The following is a 22097-nucleotide window of genomic DNA, read 5'->3' as shown; positions in this document are numbered from 1 at the left end:
GTCATAGGGGAGCTTTATGTGGAGTCTTTTGAGGAACCTTCATACTGCTTTCCAAAGTGGTTGAACAAGTTTACACTCCCACCAACAATGCAGTAAGGTTCCCTTCTGTCCATATCCCCTCCAGCATCTGTTGTTATTAGAATTCTTGATTATAGCCATTCTAACTGGGGTGAGGTGGTATCTCAATGTTGTTTTGATTTGCATTTTTTATGGCTAAAGAGGTTGAGCATTTATTCATGTGTCTATTGGCCATCCTTCTTTCCTCTTCAGAGAAGTTTCTCTTTAAGTCTTTCGCCCACTTATTTATTGGTCAGTTGTTTCTTTGAAGATTTGATTTGGGGGATTTAATTTTTTAAGTTCCAGGTATATTTTAGATATGAGACCCTTGTCTGTTGTATGGTTAGTGAAGATCTTCTCCCAATCCATAGGCTTTCTATTGATCTTGGTAGCTATGTCCTTTGTCATGCAGAAGCTCAGCAATATCATGCAATCCCATTTTTTAAAACAAGTTTCATAGACTCTTATAACCAATGTTGGCTTCAAACCACAATCCTCAGATCTCAGCCTCTTGTGTAACTAGCATTATAGGCATGAGCTACCAGTGACCAAGAGGAAAGCAGTGTTTACTGTGTTTAGTCTGTGTGATCCAGATACAATGCAACAAAGCCAAAGTTGGGGACAGGAAGTAGATCCACACAGTGTGGAGAGAACATCTTCAACACACAGAATCAAGGACAAGGGACCACAGACAGTCAAGCTAGAGTGACATGAAGGTGTTTTCCCCACATGGAGATTAGCATGTGGACTGACTTCATCCCATTGTGCAGAATGTCAGAACTAGAAATGATGAGCAGAGTACTCTAATGGAACTTAACAAAGCCAAGACAGTGATGCATAAAGATAACACTGCTCTGCTGCGCTAGCCCATGCACAAATCATTGGCCATTCAGATGCCTCTTCAAAACCATTCATTACAAGAATGCCATGAGAGTAATTATTTCATCACCTCCACCTTCTTAAACATTAGCGCTCACTGCACTACATGCTAGCATAACGGTTTCAAGTTTTCTACAATGCTCTTCTTTCCTCTTTTGACAATGATGTATAATCCTGTCTACAGGGTTTACACATCTTTGCCACTCCTCTGAAATTTTACTTCCAATCATATCATATGGTCATTGTGTATCTCCTACTGCTTTTGTCTGGGGGAGATTTGCTCTCTCCACTATGCACTTCAGGACAAAGCTGATACTAAAGGAAACAAGGAGAAGGCAGCTAGCTATTTTGTAAATGTGAAGGCTACCTAGTACATTATAAGGAACATATTAACTGGATGAGAAAGAGAGATCCTGAGAGCCTCTACTCTTGTATGGGTAAAAGAAGCCAGGCTCTGAGGATAACACATTAAATTCCCATGATCCACTCTCCAGGGCTCACTTCATCAAGTGTGGACATGTGACTTGTGAACTTCAAGTCCACACAGACTTCAGGTACTGGAATATATGGAAGAGTTCAAATACTAGACTCAAATCAGAGTTGTGGGCAGGCGTACAAGGCCATGGGTTATGACAGATAGAGCTATCTGCCTGGGAGATGAGGCTGAAGACCCCACTGGCGGGGAAAACCAGCAGATATTTCCATGAATCTTCCTGGAAGAAGAAAATACATCCAGGAAAGGAAAGTGCTTATAGTCTGAGCCATGAACCTGAATGACATCTGGGACTAAGGTGAAAGTCTGAGAGATCCAGCCTGACTGGGCTGACTCTGTGAAAGGATGATCCAGGGCTTTTCTCACTGATTCTGAGGGGCTGGGATAATGTGGAAAGTTAGCAGGGCCCTCAGGACAGAGCCTTAAATCCACTGGAGTCCCTTCTTATCAGAACATAGAGGAGTACATCACAAATGAATGCAGAAGTTATACATGTATTATTTATATGTAATAAATTACCTGTTAAATCAATACATTAATAAACATGATTTTAATTGTGTAAGTCATCATTTTGAATTTTGACACTGAGAAAATTCTCTGATGCACAATGTGCATGTCACTATGTAGCCCTTGCTCACTCTAAGCCTGAGCATCATGAAGCTCAGTACTAAATCTGTGTCCTTTAAGAGTGATCTGCTCATTGCAGAGGGCTCTGGGGACCTGCTGGGGACAGCACTGATACTGCAGCTCCCTCTCACCTCCCACAACTGGACATGGTGATTGCATATGATCCCTTCAGGGCTGCATATCTGCAGGGTCTCCCCTCCTTCCCTCACCTTTCTGACCTGCAATTAATGACTTTACTGTAAGAAACCTGGATCAAGTGTTATCAATGACAGGTATGATTACACTTTAAAAAGTAATATATGAAATGGTCAAGAAGTGGCGCTGTGGATCAAAGTGGTAGAGCTCTAGCCTTGACCTGATAATCTCAGGGACAGTGCCCAGGCACAGAGTTCAAGCTCCCAGACTGACAAAAAATAAAGAAAGAAAAGAAATGGTCAAAAACTCTCATATGGGCAGACATGACCCCCTCTAATATCATGATCCCAGATTCTATGTATGCCTCAAAAGCCTGGCAGAGATCCTCAGATTCAAGCTCCTGTTTACAAAGGGAAACAAACAGGCAGCATCCCCTCTCTCCCAGAATGAGAAAACTTGGTTTCTGGGTAGGATGCTGTTAATCTTCTAGCTGATCATCCACATCCTGGGAATAAGGGAGGAAAGCTAGATATAAGGACCACATAACTTGTCCACTGATATCTAAGTGTGAGAAAAAAAAATCAATGCTGATCAAGCAGGCTATTTAGTGAATGTCATTCTGTTCAGATAACCAAACAGGAAAATATCTTCATTCACAAGGATACAGTCATGTTTAATGCAGACACACTGGGTCTGGAGCTTCAGTAGTCCTTTCTTACCAAGGTCAAAGCTTCAGGATGGAGAATAACAAAATTAGGGACTCTGTTTTCCAAAGTCAACTCCAAAGGCGGATCCTGCTCAGGCAGAGCTGGTTTTTGGTGTATTAGTTTGCCTTGTGTGCAATAAGGAGCCAAAATACCTGGAGCAGGGTTTATTAATCAACTGGAATTAATTTTTATCAAAGTTCTAGAAGTTGGGTAAATCCAAGATTCCTGACTGTCCTGATGATTCACATTCTTGTCATGTCCTTACAGGCTTGTTGCCTATGAAGAAGGCTAGAAAAAGAGTGTCTTGGAATGTTTTCTTCTAATGACATTGGTGATATGGAAGTCACTCTTCATTATACTTCCTCTCTTTTTAAAATTATCTCTAAGTCGTTGTACAAGTGAGTTGCCATTCAATAAAGCAGTTTATGAACACGATGCATCTTATTCAATATCACCTTTTTCATCATTCTTTCAACCCCTTTCCTCAATTGTCTTAAGTTTTAGGACATGCATTGGATGTGATGACTGCATTCTTAACATTCATTTCCTCCTTGCAGGTCACTCTCCATAAGGACACACACAGGGGACACAACTCCTTCCTTTAGAGACAGCTTTGGTGTCATACAGAATGCAGGGATAGAGGCAATGCCAGGCTTCCAGTCTCAGAATCAGCAAGGGCAAAGACTTTCACCCCCAAATCCATCCTGCTAGGAGGAGCTACTTAACTGTGAGTTTATGTTTGAGGCTGTTGCTCTGTTCAGAGTTCCAGTGGGTGTCACTAGTGATAGCAGACATAGTTCTCTTATTTCCCCTCTAGTATTTCTTATAGGGGGCTTTGTGTGAGCAGTGTCAGATGTGCAATCTAATGGTCATACTGTAAAATTGCATCTTGTAAGCTTAGAGAAACTAGATTTTATGAATCCTCATTCCCTCCTCTTCTCCCATTTCCTCTCATCTCCCTTTGCATATATTACTTGTCCAAAGGAGCTTCATTTTTAAACCTCTATACATACATGCATACATTTTATTTGCTCATAATTACCACTGGATATTTTTATTCTGCTACTATTTACTTCTGATGTTTTATACTGATGACGTTCATATACTGTATTTCAGTTACAATACCACTATCGCCATCTCCTGTCCTATCCCCCTCATTCTGATTTCCATACCTAAACACTCAGTCCCTCTTTACATTCATTGCAGTGTCTCTTACCATCCTCACCGTTCTCTATTTCCCCATGTCTCCCTTCACACCTGTATGCACACAAAAGTGCACACATATATGTGCACAAATACTATAAGTCTCCAGTGTTGTTACAAGGTATATCTACCCGGAGAGTTGGAAAGATATGAATCTTTATCTGGAACACTGAAAGATCCAATTAATATTCCTAGAGATAGGGGAATATTTGTTTCTGCCAAGAAAATGCTTTTTATTGTAGAGTTGATATATAGAGGGGTTACAGTTACATGAATCAGGTAATGAGAAACGAGTACAATTCTCTGTGAACCATGTCTCCTTTTCTGTCACCCTTTCCCAGTATTTCCCTCCCATCCCCACCCATAATTTAACCAGTTCGTTTTCCACATAGTGTCCAGTGTGTATCACTGCTGTATTTGTTCATCTTTGTTCCACATTTTATGTGCCCTCCCTTACTCTCTCAAATACAAGCAAAACAAAAGGAAGAGAAAACAAAAACAGCAACATATATCTTGATCAATGTCACCTCTTTTAACATTCCCATTATTCTTCGTTCATACAAAATTGTCACTCCACCTATGGGCTGTGAGTAGTTACAAGACCCTACCAGAAGCATACATGTCTCAATTGTCATATATTAAATTGTGTTCTACTCCTATCATCCCTTAGGTGGACATTCTCTACCTCTGTAAATTAAGCCAATATTTTCTAAAAAATGTTCTGCAATGACAATGCCTATATCTGATCTGTCTAGTACAGTAGTCATTAGTTGCATATGGCTATTAAGCAGTTGAACTGTATTGAATGCAACTGAAATGTATAATTTATAATTAGAGTAAAATTTAAATTTAAACACACATGTGCTGCTGGTATTGGTTATGTGAGACAGCACATTTTAATAATTATATTCATTAGCATGATTATGACAATCAGGATGATAATTATTAGCATAGTCTGTCCAACAGCCCCTGGATCTCCAGGCTGCTGCTGCTAAGAGTGACATCATTGTTTAACCACTGTTACTCAGCTGTGAGGGGATCTGGGCCTAAAGATGGAAACCCGGTAAATACAGTGTTCAGGTTGTCCATTTTTATCTTTGAATCACTTTAGGTGGTTTTTCCAACCTTGTCACTTGTTTTAATTTTTGTGCCAGCAGTGATGCTATTCTTTAGCTTTTTCCCTCAAGATTGATACTCAACCACTTGAGCCATATTTTCACTCCCAGCTTTTTGATTGTTTATTGGAGATAAGAGTCTTATAATCCAGTGGCTCACTTGTAATACCAGCTATTCAGAAGACTGAGATCTGAGGATTGTGGTTTAAAATTAGCTTGATCAGGAAAGTTCATGAAACTCATAAGTGGACATGGAGCTGTGGTTTAGGTGGTAGTGTTCTAGCCTTGAGCAAAAAAGCTCAGGAACCGCACCCAGGCCTTCAATTCAGGCCTCAGGCCAACAACCCCTTTCCACCACGCCACTCCTCAAAAAAAAAGATTCTCATGCATTATTTTTCTGCCTGAAGTTGGTGTTGACTTTGAAATGCAATTCTCAGATCTCAGCATCCAGAATAGTTTAGGATTACAGGTGTAAACCACTTGCTCCCAGCTAACTTTTGAAACTTTTGTACATATTGTAGGTGTTAATGATTCTTGCAGCATGAAACAAATCTCAGCTATTACAAAGGTAAGTTTTTTAAAGGAAGTTTTCCAAATTTAAATTTACTATGAGAACTCTGTTATTAAGTATGCAGTTATGGTTGCAAATTTTTTCTTATTTTTTTAATTTTAATTTTAATTTTTTGTGAACATACTGTACAGAGGGGCTACAATTACATGGGCAAGATAATAAGTACATTTCTTATCAAGCATTGTAGTCTCCTCCTTTGTTTACCTTCACATCCCTTCCCATCCTCCCCTGTCCCCCCAACCCAATCCTCCCCGGCCCCACCTACCCAATCCTCCCCGCCCTCACCAATGTTGTAAAGTTCGTTTTCGATATAACTACTTGTACATCTCATTGATGCAATGGGTCCACCTGTATCCCTATTTGAACGATTTGTTTTTCCCCTTCCCCAAATTATACCTTCCTCAAATTATACCGACATCAAATATAGTGAAAGCAGGGGTTATACTGTGGGGGGAGGGGCATACAAAGCAACAAAGAAATAATCTTACAAATGCGTTAGAAACAAATGCATGAAAGAAAAAAAACATTTAAATACATATCTAAGGGTTCATTTTCCTAACATCACATTATCTGACCTTTTCTGCTTGACTCCTACATATACTAGATATTGCAAATAAGGGAAACCATGGGACCTATGTTTCTTTGGGCTTGGCTTACTTCACTTAATATAATTTTTTCCAAGCCTTTCCGTTTCCTAACAAATGGGGCAATATCATTCTCTCTAATGGAGGCATAGAATTTCATTGTGTATATATACCACGTGTTTTTGAAACTCATAAGTTTTAGTATTTTATTTTTGCAGTTGTATTTTTGACATGATATTTTCTAAGATGACTTTTGATTTCTTCTTAGACCAACTTTAAAAAACAGATATGCAGGCATTGTTTGAAAATGTAGTCTTTACTTGGCTTATGTAACTGTAACCCCTCTACACATCATTTTTACAATAACAGTAAAGAAAAATAAATGTAATGTTTTCCCCCCATCATATTTGTAAAAATTTCACGTTTCTTTTTTCTATTGATTTGTGCTTTTACCCTTTTTCATTAATGAAAACAATTTGCGTCTTTGTTTTTAAATTTATTAACAATTTTTAAATAAATACACATAATTATTAATAAAAATGAATTTTGCATAAGAAAAATACATTATGTTTTTGGTGGTGTAATGAAGATATGATTTTTTGTGCTTTTAAATAATTAAAGATTCAATCCTTTTCATTAGTGATCTTCTATGTATAGTCTGTGTTATTGAAAGTAGCATAGTAGAATATGCTATTATTTTTGTAAATCTATTTCTCCCATTCAGTCACTGTTAATTCCAGTATTCTGAAGTTCTAATGTTTGGTTCATCTATGGTCACAATTGATCTCCTGCTAGGAGAGTGACAGATACCCAGAACAGGCATGAGTTAGTGCCCTTAGTGGGCCATATAGCAGCAGTGATGTCAGGTCTCCTCCCGAGAGGTCATGACAGAATTTCCCTGCCTCCATGATGTTAAGCAATGACATTTAAGGAGAAATTACACCCACTTCCTACTAAAATGTATTCAAAATAGGCTCTTAATATAGAGGGAAGAAGAGGCTACCAGATTATTTTGGCCAAGTACTGGTTCCTGTTTTTGCATGAGGGCTGCCAGTGCTTGTGACTGAGGCTTCCCATGACTCTTTCTCAAGACTCTGAAGCCATTTGCCCCTGAGCCAAGTCTGTTTCCCTGTAGTCCTCTGAGCTTTGCAGCTGCTGCTGCTACATTGAGAATCTTAGGCTATCTTGGGAGTTTGTGTTTGGGGCTGTGACATTGTGCAGGGTTCCAGTGAGTGTCCAGCTCAGAGCTGTGTGTGCCGGGTCATCACACTTCATAGAGTGTTTGTAGAAATTTATATTCTGTAACTCTTCTATTGTACTTGTCATGTCTTACAGATTTAATTAAACAGGAAATCACATATTTTAAAAGAAAATGTTTTTATATTTTTCATGTAGTGAAAATAATGATTTCCTAAGGTAATTCAGGAATGACTTGCCTTTACCTATAAATGAACACTTGATTTATTGGAGAAACATTAAAGTTGTGATATTTGAATGCAAACTAGAAAGTTTCTACCATCATTATATGTATCAATTTCCTTAAAAGCTAAATAAGAGGGTTCTACTTTGTAAATTCTTTTAACATAAATCAAAAACAATTTGTGTATTGCTAAATTAATAAGACTTACTGAAATATAAAAAACGAAATATATATTCTATAGAGTTGTGTTGCCAAATCCTTCCTGTATGTTTTTCTTTGTGTTTATTTTATGAACAGGTATGCAATGATACTGAAAAATAGAATCTATTTCCTTGGCATTAAAAAATCTGACTGAACAGATTATTTCCCTGATTATTTAAATAGTCTTTTACTGTGAATGGCATGATATGTAATTGCAATGAAACTAGTTCAAGAAATTTTGATTATTGTTTTTATCAGAACTAATACACAATCCAAAAATGGTTCTTGCGAGAATATAGAAAAAGATTAAGTTTTGGTAAACGGCAGTACCATGTCATACTTTGGCAAAGTAGCAGGGTATAAAATTAACCTTCAAAAATCAATGGCTTTTCTGTATTCCAACAATGAGAAGAGCTTGGCTGAAATAGGGAAAGCAACTCCTTTTGTAATTACCCTACAAAAATTAAAATATCTAGGAGTTAACTAAAGAATTGAGGGACCTCTACAATTAAAACTTTAAAAACCTGAAAAAGGAAATTAAAGCAGAACTAAGGAAGAGGAAATACCTTCCATCTCCTGGAATGTGAAGATTAACATCATGAATATGGCAATACTGCGAAAGTCTATCTACAAATTCAGTGCGATACCTATCAATATTCCAACCTCATTCTTCAATGAAATAGAAGAAGCAATCCCAAAATTCATATGGAACAAAGTAGTCCTTAGAAGAAAGAACAGAGCTGGAGGAATTTCAATCTCAAATTCCAACATTTTTCCTAAAAGGTTTCATTTGCTGAGGTAAAAAGCTCCTAAAGGGTGGATTGCAAAACATTCCCTGGATACTTTCTACCTTGTTAAAATCCAGACTGTCATTCCTGGGACTAAGAAGGATCAGTTATCTTGCATTTGTACCAAGTGCTCAGTCGTGATGAGTATATTTCTGAATTGGGGGAAAAATCAGTATCAATGTTTATATATATTTAGGTAAATGAACGTTCCACCATTGTATTCGCTATGTGGGTTTATCTGGGTATGTGTTTTTCAAGAAAGATTTTCCACTATTTATCAAATGTTGACTGGAAATATTTTAATGTAATTTCTCATTTTTCCATTAGTATATTATGATGAAATTTTGTTGACAATGTCTGGAAATACTTCCAAGTGAGCTCCAGGCCCATTACCAGTTGGCCAAATTCTGAGATGGAAAGTAATGATGGCAGTAGACTGCCAATCCCCAGCATCAGCACCACATGGGAGGCACAGTAACATTTACTATTATTTTCCTGTTGACCCACATATTTGCACAATGTGAAGCCATGGCAAAATTAGACATCAGAACAGTGCCACTCTGAACCATTGTAAAATGGCTGGACAGAGATGAGAACAGAATCAACTCTGACGTGATTCTAATTAGTATTCTAGAAAATGTTGGGTTAACTATGTCTGCTAGAAGTTCCATACATGATTTAAAGATATTTCATTTGTTCATGTACATTCCAGACCTATATTTCTCCTATTAATATATCTCAGTGAGCTCATAGCTTTCCACCTTCATCCTTTGGTTTCTCAGATGGAACTGAGAGTATCATGTAAAAGACTTTATACCATGGCAGATAAATGCACACTGCACACTGATGGACACTAGAGAATCTTCCAAGACCAACACTGTGCAATGTCAGTTCTAGGCCTCAGAAAGGCTCATTACAACAAAACAACCAAGATGATAGAACTCAATACAAGACTCACTTAAGCATTAGTGATGTACTCTTGTCATTATTTCTCAAATAAAGTTACACAGGTTGATCAGGTAGGGCTTTGAATATTGTTCCACTTGAAAAAGGCCTCAGTCTCAGATATTTTGGACCTATGAACACTATTACAAGGTTTCACCACATTCCACTGTCTTTTCTTTTAGAACCCCATGCTGGTTGACAATGAGGTGGAAATTGTTAAGGCTCTGAATCACCCTCAAATGGTCAGGGTTATACCAAGTGATCCAGGGAGAAGAATATGTCTACCTGGTGATGGAGATGGCCACCAAGGGAAATCTCCAGATGTGGATCAAAGCATCTGGCTGCCTTTTTTAGAAGGAAACCAGAAGGATTCTAAAGCAGATATTAAGTACTAAGCAGTACTTTCATCTGAATCAGATTGCATACCTTGACCTAAAACTTGACAGCATCCTACTGTATGGAAATGGCAATGTCAAAGTCGGGCATTGGGTTAAGCACGAGGATTGCCCCAGGTCAGTTGCTCACAGAAATTCGTGGTGCCTATGTGTACTGTGCCCCTGAAATATACTTGCAAAAATATAATGGCTTTAAGGTAGCAGTCTGGTGCCTGGGCACTAGCTTGTTGTTTATGGCTAGAGGAAATTTCCCATTTAAAGGGAACACTTCCAATCAGCTATGTGCAGAAATTGTAGAGGGCAAGTATAATATGCCATCTCACCTGACTACCAAAGGATGTAACATCCTTTGGCAGCTCTGAACAATAGACCCATAACAGAGGCTGGATATACATCAAATAATGGTACACCCCTGGTTTGATCAAGTTGAGGAACACTGTCTGTATCCAGAATATCCACTGCCAGATCACTTGGACCCAACAATTGTCACTAGAATGTGTGACATGGGATACAACAAACTGCAGATCAAAACATCAGTACTGCAGAGAGTGTTTGATGATGTGATGGGCACTTTATGATTAAAGATGGCTTAAAGCCAGGGAGGGTCAGTCAGGCAAAGGCTAACTCAGTGCACTTGGGTTTTCGAATACACACAAGTGTCACAAAGCTTTCTGCCTTCCCTCTTGAGGGAGATCAAATAAACCTTCCCTTATTTTATTCTTTGCCATTACTATTTCTGTTTCTGCTGACTGTGATGAGAAAGAGTGGATAGGCAGAAGTTCCTATCAACTGTCTTAACTAGGCCAGAGACCCAGGACACAGAAGGCCAGAGACCAGAGTGCAGAGTCCAATGCTGTATCTTCTTCAGGGTGATCCAGCTAAGAGACAGTAACCAAACACTACTAAGAGCTTGATGACCAGGCAATGTTTGACCAACAAACAGTAGAAGCTAGAAAAGACACAACTGGATTTTCAGCTCCTGAACAGAAATAACAGTATGCTCTATAGTTGTGGAGCAGGACCACATCTTGATGGAAGTATTTTAACTTTCATTACAAATGAAAAATAAATCACATACAACATTTGATAGGTATAAACTGGATAGCTATATAAAGCTATAAATATTAATATAATATATAATTAATAAATATATAAATTCATATATGTATAATTTATGTTTATATGTAATATAGTATAATTATAACATTACATTATAATTATTATAATTATAATTTATATTTAAATATAAATAAATAGCTTATGAGCAGTTTTTTCATTAAATACCTAATGGTTTGTCTGAAGTCTCTTGATATTTGTACTTCTATGATTATTCTACTAGTCCTTGTAGATTGTATGTAGTATAATTATCCAATTGTCTTCTTCTGGACTCAGTCACTTTCATCATAACAACACAATTTTCATTCTTGGTAGACTTACACAATCTGCTCTGCTGATTTCCCAGAACAGCAACACATGAGCACAGCTGTATCACTCAGAAGGAAGGTTTTAGTTCAGGGGTGTATCAGTGTGGGAGGACCATGTGTATGTTGAAAGCAGTAATAAACTCCAACATCCTCAGCCCCACCCTGCTGATTGCCAGTGTGAAATCTGTGCCTGATCCACTGCCACTGAACCTGTGTGAGACACCGGGATATTGGTTGGAGATCCTATTGATGAAGAGTTGTAGAGACTGGCCTGGCGTCTGCAAGAACCAAGACAGGTGTTTCCACTGTTATGCAGAAGACTCTGACTAGAACTGCAGGAGATGGAGGCTGGCTCTCCGAAGGTGAGGGTCAGAGAACCTGGATTCTGAGTCAATACAGCATCCCCATTTGACCCTATAATAATGAGAGAAGTGAACACAGTTAATTACAAGCATCATAGGATATTTTTATAAGCATCTTTTCTTATTTCGTGCTATATTTTTAAATTTTTTTTATGTATCAAAATGTTCATAAAATATACAATGAAAACACACACACACACACACACACACACACACACACACACACACACACAGAATTTGATGCTTCTAAACCATGCTTGTAAGGGACCTCTATAATTTGCCAGCACCATCCCACTATCTAGTTGTAACCAGAGCACAGGTCCTTGCTTCTTCGGGAATCTTCCTCAATCTCACAGATACATATGTCACATTTCCACCCAGGAGGACAAATCTGCACATCTCATATATGGATACAACAAACATGGAGAGCAGTGGCAACAGAGCTCAGCCCCTCCCCAACCCTTTCCTCAGCTCTAGTGTGTTCTTACCTGGGATCCAGAGCATGAGCAGCCCCAGGAGATGAGCAGGGCACCTCATTTTGAGAGTAAGGAGTCCTGGTCAGTCCAGGCAACTTACAGCTGAGCTTTTATGTTGGACTTGCAGGGAAGCTCCTCCCTATGGAGCAATATGCAAATATCCTGGTGGGTGCAGTGGTGAGAGACAATCTAAACAGACACCAGGAGGGTGGGCCCTCTCCTGTGAGCAAATGACATTAACTGTGATCAAGGAAAGGTCAAAAGCTATATGCATATGACCAGATAAGATGAAGTTAAGTGAAATGAAGCCCAAGGTAAAGACACAAGTGGCTGGCATTCCCTCGGTGGCTCGTGGGCTCCATTCCCGCTTCCCGGGCTTGGGCAGGGGGGCGGGGCGGAGGCCCTGCGCGCCCAGCGAGCTGCCCGGACTCCCGAGGACATGCGGCGCACCTGTGGCTTGCTGGAGCCTGCCACCCACTCAGTGGCTGCGGGGAGCCGCGGCTGCCCAGCCCGGCAGGTGGGCGCGGAGCGCGGAGGGTAGGTGGGGGTGGGGGCCCGACCACCCGGGTGCAGCCTGGAACGCGATGGCGGCGGCCGAACCCGCCAGCTCGGGCCAGCCAGCGCCGCAGGGCCAGGGCCAGAACCAGCGCCCACAGCCCGCGCCGGCCCAGCCCGCGCAGCCATCGCAGCCGCCACAGCCGCAGCTCGCGGGCCTTGGGGGAGGCTGCTGCCGGCACGAGAAGAGCCTGAGGCTGCTCACCACCAAGTTCGTGTCGCTGCTTCAGGAAGCGTGCTGGATCTCAAAGCGGCTGCAGATACTTTGGCTGTTATGCAAAAGAGAAGAATTTATGATATCACCAATGTCTTAGAAGGAATTGATCTGATTGAAAAGAAATAAAAAAATAGTATCCAATGGAAAGGTGTAGGTGCTGGCTGTAACACAAAAGAAGTTATAGATAGATTAAAACTTCTTAAAGCTGAAATTGAAGATCTAGAACTGAAGGAAAGAGAACTTGACCAGCAGAAGTTGTGGCTACAGCAAAGCATCAAAAATGTGATGGATGATTCCATTAATAACAGATTTTCCTATGTGACTCATGAAGACATCTGTAATTGCTTTAATGGTGACACGCTTTTGGCCATTCAGGCCCCTTCCGGTACGCAGCTGGAGGTTCCTATTCTAGAAATGAGTCAGAATGGACAAAAGAAGTATCAGATAAATTTAAAGAGTCACTCAGGACTTATCCATGTACTCCTACTTCTGATGTGTTTCCTCTCTTAGGGCTTTCTCCTACTCTGGCTGATGATTGCAACTTTAATTTAGATGATAATGAAGGTGTATGTGATCTGTTTGATGTCCAGCAACTAAATTATTAGATTCCTTGGCCACTTGGGACTGTTATCTACCTCGAACTGTAACATTTTAGACTTCTTAATAACCTAAGTATTTAAAATAATGAATGTAACACCTTGTAGTTCACTGATTCTCAAGTGTTCTTCTTTTTAATACTTATTATTTTTTTTAACTTCAAAAAACTTCATAAAAACGAAGGGCTCTACTGCTTCAGGGGAAAATAAACTTTGTATTCACCTTCCCTGTATAATTTGGATTCCAGCTTTTCCAGTTCTGAATCCTTGTGTGGATTCTTCATAGAGGAAAGTTAAAGTGGACTTTAGGTCATCAAAAGCAAAAATGTTGGCCAAGGGCTAATCAACTTGTTTTGTATTTTAACTGTCACAAAGCTGTATTTTGATATGTCCTTCAGTCCAGATACTCACTGCCATTTATAAGGTGAAGGATGTAACTGTTTCAGTGAACAGATTTTGTGAAGTGCCTTCTGTTTTAGCACTTTAAGTTGATCACATGTTCTTGACTTCTGACATTCCACTTTCCTAGAGCCTAGGAAAGAGTTGTTTATGTCGTTTGTTTTAAAAAATGTGCCAATGCCTGTACATTAACAAGATGTTTTAAAAATAAAGTTGTATAAAACAAACAAACAAACAAAAGACATAAGTGGTTTTTTCTGAAGAGTTAAAAGTGGCTTCATTTCAAAGCAGTGGCCATTCTGCTGTTCATATTAACCCAGGGCCCACCTGAGTTCCACTAGCTGACTTGTTTGTGCTGAAACTGCTCTGAAGTTAGGCCCCACTTTGTACCATAGCTGACCTTAGACCCCCACAAACTCCAAGAGATGACTAAGCTGGCCCAAGATAAACAGACCCTGTGAGAAAACCCAGACCAGCAATTATCCCAGCTAGCAGAACAGCTTATCCGAATCCGACTAGCCAGAAAACTCCCTGCTAAACTTTAACTGCTCTGAAATGTCCAGATGGCCTTTATCGCCCTGGAATGTCCTGCATCTGGTTCCTGTAACCTTGTGATTTTTGCCTTCATAAGCCTTGTAAAATTTCAGCTCAGCGCTTCCTCCTAAGCTCTGCTGTGTTGGTGTGAAGGATGAAGCCTGAGCTGCAGCCCGCCTGAATAAAGCCTTGCTTTTGCATTTCGGAAGTTCTGACTGTCTGTGGTCTTTTTGGTGGGGTCCTGCAATGGGGGCACAAAATTTCTTTCTTGCTCTTGTTTCTAATGGATTTACAAGTTACCATGTGATTTTTTGTTGCTTTGTATGTCCCTCACCCACCGTATAACCCCTGTTTTCACTGTATTAAACGTTGGCATAATTTGGGGAGTGGAAAAGAAAAAACAAAATGTTTAAATAGGCATACAGGTTGACCCATTGCAACAATTAGATGTACAAGACACTATGTTGAAAAAGGAACTTAACAGTTTAGCTGGGGTTAGGGTGAGGGGTGGGGGAGGGTTAATTGAGGAGGTGGGGGAAGGTATGGTAAGGGAAAAACAAAGGAAGAGGCAACAATGCTTGATAAGAAATGTACTCATTACCTTGCTCATGTAATTGCAAAGCCTTTGTACAGTATTTTCACAATAAAAAACTTATTAAAAATTTACTCCATGGCTATATTGAAGTTTCCACGTGTAAAAAGGCATACCATCTTTTTATCTGTTTTCTGATTCTGTTTCAGTAGAACTCTTCTATGTACAAATGTATATTTTATTTAAGAGTTATTTTTTCAAACATTTTTTGCTTAGTTCTGCCTTTTCCTTTGAAAGTTTTACACATAATCTTCCAATGATAACTAACACATTAATCTATATTGGCCCATTCTTTTTTGTACGTTTTATTATTGTAAAGATACTGTAGAGAGGGGTTCCAGTTACATGAGCAAGGTAATGAGTACATTTTCAATCGAGCATTGTTACCTCCTTTGTTTTTCCCCTCCCATCCCTTCCCTCCCATCTTCACAACTACACCTCCTCACCATCCCTTCAGAAATTGTTAAGTTCATTTTCAACTTAGTGTCTTGCAAATCTCATTGTTACAATAGGTCAACTTGTATCCCTATTTAAGTATTTTGATTTTTTCCCTTCCCCTCCCCAAACTAGAGAATATATAAAAGGTATATAAAAGGTGCAGGGCACCAACATCAAATACAGAGAAAACAGGGGTTATACCATGGGGGAGGCACATACAAAGACACAAAAAAAATCACATGGTACATTGTAAATACGTTAGAAACAATAGCAAGAAAGAAAAAAAAAAACACTTGGGTCCCTATCTTGGGGTTCATTTCGCTTAACATCATCTGGTCATATGTACATAGCTTTTGACCTTGTCTGCTTGTCCTTGACATAAGCTAGTTATGGGTTCATTCTATGACCAAATGGGTAGAGGCAACCTGGAGATTTATTTTCTCTGTAGCTTCAGCATTAGAAGGATACACTATAATCTAGAAGGAAATAAATTTAGAATCACCTTCCATGGCTGTCATTCTTTACCAAGACATAGCATCCTGGGGTAGATGAGATAGTGAGATATAGTGTTCCATTAGATGGTAATAGCCGCTGAATTCAAATTCTACCACCATGTCTGGCATCCAAACGACTCAAAATCCTCGGTGCCAGTGCTTCCTAGGTCTCACTGGAGAGACTTCAGTGTCACTGGACTTAGAGCCCCAGAGATTCCGTTAGTCTTTCTTGTGTTATACTTTCTGTTTAGCTATTGTTTATGAGTTATAATAAAAGCAAAATTGTCCTAAATTTTAAAAGACAGAGGAAGAAGAAGGGAAAGACAAAGGAAGTTAATCAATTAAAAGCTACAAGTCCAAACCCAAATGATCACAAACAAGACCATACTAAAGCTACCAGCTTTATTGCAGCATTATTTACCATAGCTAAGATATGGAACCAACCCAGATGTCCCTCAGTAGATGAATGGATCAAGAAAATGTGGTATATATACACAATGGAATTCTATGCCTCTATCAGAAAGAATGACATTGCCCCATTTGTGAGGAAATGGAAAGACTTGGAAAAAATTATATTAAGTGATTTACTTGCTATTAATTCACCTTTTTGTATACCTTTCCCTTAATACTTAACTCATGATATTTAGTAGTGGCAAGTTCAATACGCACAGTAGAAACTCCTTCAGAGTGAGTTTTTCCCCAAGTTATTCCTTATGATTAATTGGATATATTTCCATGTAAAGTTATAATCTGTAGGACAATATTTTATAAAATGGAAGAGTTTACCTATACATTGGTTAAAAAATTGGGTAAGTCTTAAGATGATACATAAATGACATAGCATATAATAACAGAACAATGTGACAATAATACTTATTAGACAGTATACTGGAAATGAACTTCACAGCTTGGGCTGGGGGAGTAGTTGGCAGGGTAGACAACAGCTTGGGCTAGGGGAGTAGTTGGCAGGGTAGACATTGGAGATAATGAGGGAGAGGGTGGCACTATTCAAAAAGAAATCTACTCATTACCTTATGTTTGTAATTGTAACCTCTCTATGTATCACCTTTACAAAAAACGTGAAAACAATAAAATAGAGAAAATCAGAAAAATCATAGACTAATATCTAATGATACATCATATATACAAAAAAGCAATAATATATTTTATATAATTTATATTTAATTATTATGTACTGTATTTTACTCATTAGGTATAAATACAGAAATATGATGCATAAGTTGCATGCATATGTTCACTTGTCAGTCTGAGAATCAGAGGGCTTCTGACTTAAGGAAGATCTGCTTTATCTTGGGATTTCTCCATTTTTCTTTTTGTAAATAAAAGACGTCAGTGTTGTTCCGCTGACTGTCAAAGATTGCTAGATTCTTGAGATTAAAACAGAGAAGATTCAGTGAGCTAGGTGATTCAGTGATTCTTGGTGGGAACTGGTCTGGAGGACAGAGGGACTAAGTTCAAGAAACATCTCACCTTCAGTGTACCTTGCAGGAGAGAGCACAGAATGGCTGGATACCCAGTGCCAACAGTGTTGTTTGTATTCAGTGTTTCTCTTGATAATTTCAGCTTGATTGCTAAGTGGGACTGGGATTTAGAAAACAGAAATAAACCAAATTTATCTTCCTTTCACCCCTCCCTTTCTCTCCTTCCATTCACACCATCTCCTACTTTGCTTCTCTCTCTCTCTCTCTCTCTCTCTCTCTCTCTTTCACTCTCTCTCTCTCATTTTTCTTATTTTTCTCAGGCAATGTATGTTGATCGAGTCAAATATATTGCACAAGTATAAACTCTTTTAAATTAGATGACTTATATTTGCAGTTCATCATTCTGATTGAGTTAAAGAAGAAAGCTATAGGCTGTCTCCATTTATGTGAAAAATATTTCTAATAGAGTCAATAGCTCTCCATGACATATCAGCAGGCCCGGAATAGTGGAAAATGCCTGTTTTAATAAATAGGCAATCTCTGAAACAAACTTTGTACTCATTGATATAGTTATTTAGCATTTTACCACTTAAGTTGTACTAAAGTATGAAATGTTCACTATTATCTTCTGTATCTAATATAGTACTGAGGTTCTCCAAATGCAATAAGAAAAGCTACAACTAATTGAAAAAAGCATAAAAGTCCTGAAGCAGAAAAAGGAAGTGGCAAACTGTCTTTATGTGCTGATGAAATTCATGCATGAAGTATTGAAAAATCTCAAAATAAAAGTTTTGAAATAACTTCAAAGTGTCTCTGTGCACATTGTGAATATCTAGTCAAGATTTAAAAAACCTGAATAAAGTCAGAGTACTTCCATGTTCATAGTCTGGAATGTAATTTTAATATTTCAACATTCAGCCCAATGCCATTATTGCACATCTATAATTACACTTACTCCAAAGATTGAGACACAGAAGCTCGCTGCTCCAGGATATCCTGGGCAAGATTCCTGTCCTATGATTCTAGGACAGCTCTTGCAAGAGGAAGCATGAGGAAAGCAGCTGGGACAGCCCAGACTCACACTTCGGCTTCTTGGAGGTTTATGTTATGGCTTGTATCACTGTGGGTGGGTAATTATAATACTGTTGACAGTAATAAGTGGCAATGTCTTCAGGCTGCAGGCTACTGATGGTTAGAGTGAACTCTGTCCCCGATCCACTGCCACTAAATCTGGAGGGGATGCCGGATTGTAAAGTGTTTGTACCATAGAGCAGGAGCTTTGGAGCTCCCCCTGGTTTCTGCTGGTACCAGTTTAACCCATAGTAAATGCTCTGACTGGCCCGGCAAGTGATGTTGACTCTGTCTCCAGGAGATGCTGACAGGGAGGATGGAGACTGGGTCATCTGGATGTCACATCTGATACCTGTCATTGAAAAGTAATAAGTATACATAGAATTAAGCATGTTATAAGAAAGCTTCATAAACAGCCAAGCATCACTGACTACAGAAGACTGAGGAGACCCTCAGCGTAGTCTTTCCTTACCTGTAATACAGAGCAGCAGGAGCCCCAGGAACTGAGCAGGGGCCTTCATGTCCATGCTGTGTGCTGACTAGGACTGACTCCTGCCCAAGGTGTGAGCAGCTTTCAAGAACTGCTCAGGGCACTGGGCTGTGCCCTGGGCCCATGCAAATCAGTAGGGGTTGGAAGGGGCCAGCACAGCTGCACCAGAATGCCAGATTTCAGTATCTCAGCCCAGACATGATGCCTCAGATACAAAAAACCATACCAGGGTAGCACTGTTGTTCCTGAAGAGAATGTGTCTATCTCTGTGGTTCAGGGGACAGAATGCCTCTCTGGTTAAATACAATGAACTTTAATTTATACATGGGTCATGACAAGCTTTTCATCAAAGCATTTTATCTTAGTCAATTTTTCAAGCAAAAACGGTTCCAAAATGTAGAATTGATGATTTAGATCAGATTTTCTAAGTCTTTGGTTTCCTTGAACCGGTTTGTTAATCATAGACACAATTACTCAATTACTCAACCTACATGGGTATGTAGGTTGATGAGAGAGTGATAGTTAAATAAATAGATGATAGACAAGTATCAATTAAGACTTAATGAAAGACAATGAAAAATATGAAATTAAAGTATGTGCAGTATTGTGCTGTGGTATACAATGTACAGGCTAGCTATTGGGTTTTGCTATCAACTCCAGGTTGCTGTTGTCTGTTTCTGAATGCACTTTCCCACCACCATCATCCAGTAGACTTAACATCAGACATTGGCTCTCTGTATACTGAAAGGACCTGGCTACAGGCATAGCCTTATTATCATTGTACATTTCTGACTGCAAGTCTCCTAAAGTCTTGATGATATTCATACCTTATTGTTCGTAATCCAAGTTATTCCTCCTCAGAACATGAACTATTCTCTAAACCAAGGATGAACTACCATTTACTCTGCCTCTTAAAACTGTAAATTACTATAGTACCTCCCATTTAATGGAATTTGTAATAAAAGAAGTTTTCAGTGATTGAACTCATAGTTTATGATATAAACAAGCTCTGAAAGGATGACATGTCGCATAGTGAAGTGTGAAGTGGGACACTGGAGCTGCAAAGCCCAGAGAAGCCAAGGGAAAATGCCACAGGTGATAAATCCAGAGTATGATGAGGAAGGCTCACACCTGGAGTCCAGCATGTGAGGAAGCTGTTCAGCCTAGTGCTGGATGTCACAACTGGAAAGACACGGACAGGACATTTGCTTGACAATGAATCCACCCTCTTATTGTGAGTCCAAGCAGTTGCTACAGGTGAACAAAGATAACACTGCTCCCCAAAGGCCAATAGCTCATGGACCAGACATTGCCAAAGTCAGAGTCCATCTGTACCAGGCCCTACATGACAGGTTCTTATAGCAGCCCTGCTAACTGAAGTATTTCACACACTTTTGGAGCCAAAGCAGAGTATAGAAATAAATTCATGTTTTCCTCTCCCCCCTCCACATAATGAGTATAGCTTTGATGCTGGACCTGGCTTATGGTAAACATGCACTCCTGGTACAGACAATGTCTCTAAATTATCATTCCTCTGATGTGGGTTTGAGAGAAGAACAATTAGAGGAATAGCTCTCAGTTGCAGGTGGAAGAAGAGTGGATATGAGGATGGAGTAAGAATCACCGACTAATTGTGAAATAAGACAGTCAGTCCTGGGCTGGGAATATGGCTATGTGGTAGAGTGCTTGCCTAGTATGCATGAAGCCCTCGGTCCAATTCCTCAGTACCACATACACAGAAAAAGCCAGAAGTGCTGCTGTGACTCAAGTGGTAGAGCACTAGCCTTCAACACAAAGAGGCTCAGGGATAGCATCCAGGCCCTGAATTCAAGTACAGGACTGGCAGTCCCAGAGACCTAAGGTGGAGTAAGCTAGACCAAAGGAAATATAGGTCCCATGGTTTCGCTCATTTACAATAATGAGTGTATGTATAGAACAATTTTATCAGATGAGCAGAAAAAGCTCAAAAGCTATGTACATATGACCATATAACATGATGCTAAGTGAAATGAACCACAAGATATGGACACAAGAGGTCTTTCTTTATTGTTGTTATTTTTAATGTACTATGTGATTATTTTGTTTCCTTTGTCTGTTCTTCCCCCTAGGATATATCTCCTGTTGTTACTGTACTTGATTTTGATACCCTGCATCATGTGTATACATTTGTCTAATTTGGGGAGGGGAAGAGGAATAACAAAATTGGGAAACAAAGACATAGGATGACACATTGCAGCATATCCACAAGAGAGTATATTGGAAATGAACTTTACAAATTCAGGGAAGGAGGAGGGAAGGGGAGGGGGAAAGGGTGAGGGTGGTGCGGGAGGAAAGGGATAGAGGGAGAACAACTAGGGAAAGGGTAGCAATGCTGAACAGGCAATGTACTCACTGCTTTCCTCATGTAAATGTAACCCCTCTGTACAGCATTTTTACAATAAAATAAAATTTACCAAAAAATAATAGAAATGTTGTTATTGGCTCTAATAAACTAATCAGAGTGATCATGGCTGAAAAAATAGACACAGAAGATAAAGCCATTTCTTACAGTTAGTGAGCTCATAATATTAACAAAAATACATTGGATAATAGCAGAGATGTTTACTAAAATGTGAATATAAAACTCCGTGGAATTATTTTTACAATATAATTAGTAAACCTACATTATTTCTTCATGATAATTGGGCAATTAATCACATATTTCTTTTTATTTCTCTGTGTACAATGGGACAGAATGACTAATTTTCTGATGAGCAAAATGTGATCCTGTCAAGGTTTATAGCTCTTAGTGAGAAACTTACCTCATCTCATCCCAAGTTGTATGTAGAGCACCCACAACAAGGAGTCCATAGTTGAAATGTAGATTTCCCAGATTAAAACACAAGAG

At 39.2% G+C, this 22097-nt stretch overlaps 1 pseudogene and 2 gene segments (V, D, J or C); 1 reads left to right on the top strand and 2 right to left on the bottom strand.

Annotated features, from left to right (window-relative positions):
* Nucleotides 1–11412: 11412 nt before the first annotated feature.
* On the bottom strand, nt 11413–12590 carry LOC122116724. The segment is given in 2 exon segments: nt 11413–11958; nt 12395–12590. Coding segments are annotated over 2 exon segments (312 nt in total).
* Nucleotides 12591–12966: 376 nt separating this feature from the next.
* Nucleotides 12967–14256, top strand: LOC122116637 (annotated as a pseudogene).
* Nucleotides 14257–18541: 4285 nt separating this feature from the next.
* LOC122116687 lies at nt 18542–19247 on the bottom strand. The segment is given in 2 exon segments: nt 18542–19072; nt 19193–19247. Coding segments are annotated over 2 exon segments (378 nt in total).
* Nucleotides 19248–22097: the final 2850 nt, after the last annotated feature.

The sequence above is a fragment of the Dipodomys spectabilis genome, unplaced genomic scaffold, assembly GCF_019054845.1.
Source record: "Dipodomys spectabilis isolate Male_0828 unplaced genomic scaffold, ASM1905484v1 ptg000137l, whole genome shotgun sequence".
Taxonomy (NCBI): domain Eukaryota; kingdom Metazoa; phylum Chordata; class Mammalia; order Rodentia; family Heteromyidae; genus Dipodomys; species Dipodomys spectabilis.
Note: the sequence above shows the minus strand (reverse complement) of the source record. Positions and strands in the feature narration are given on the sequence as shown.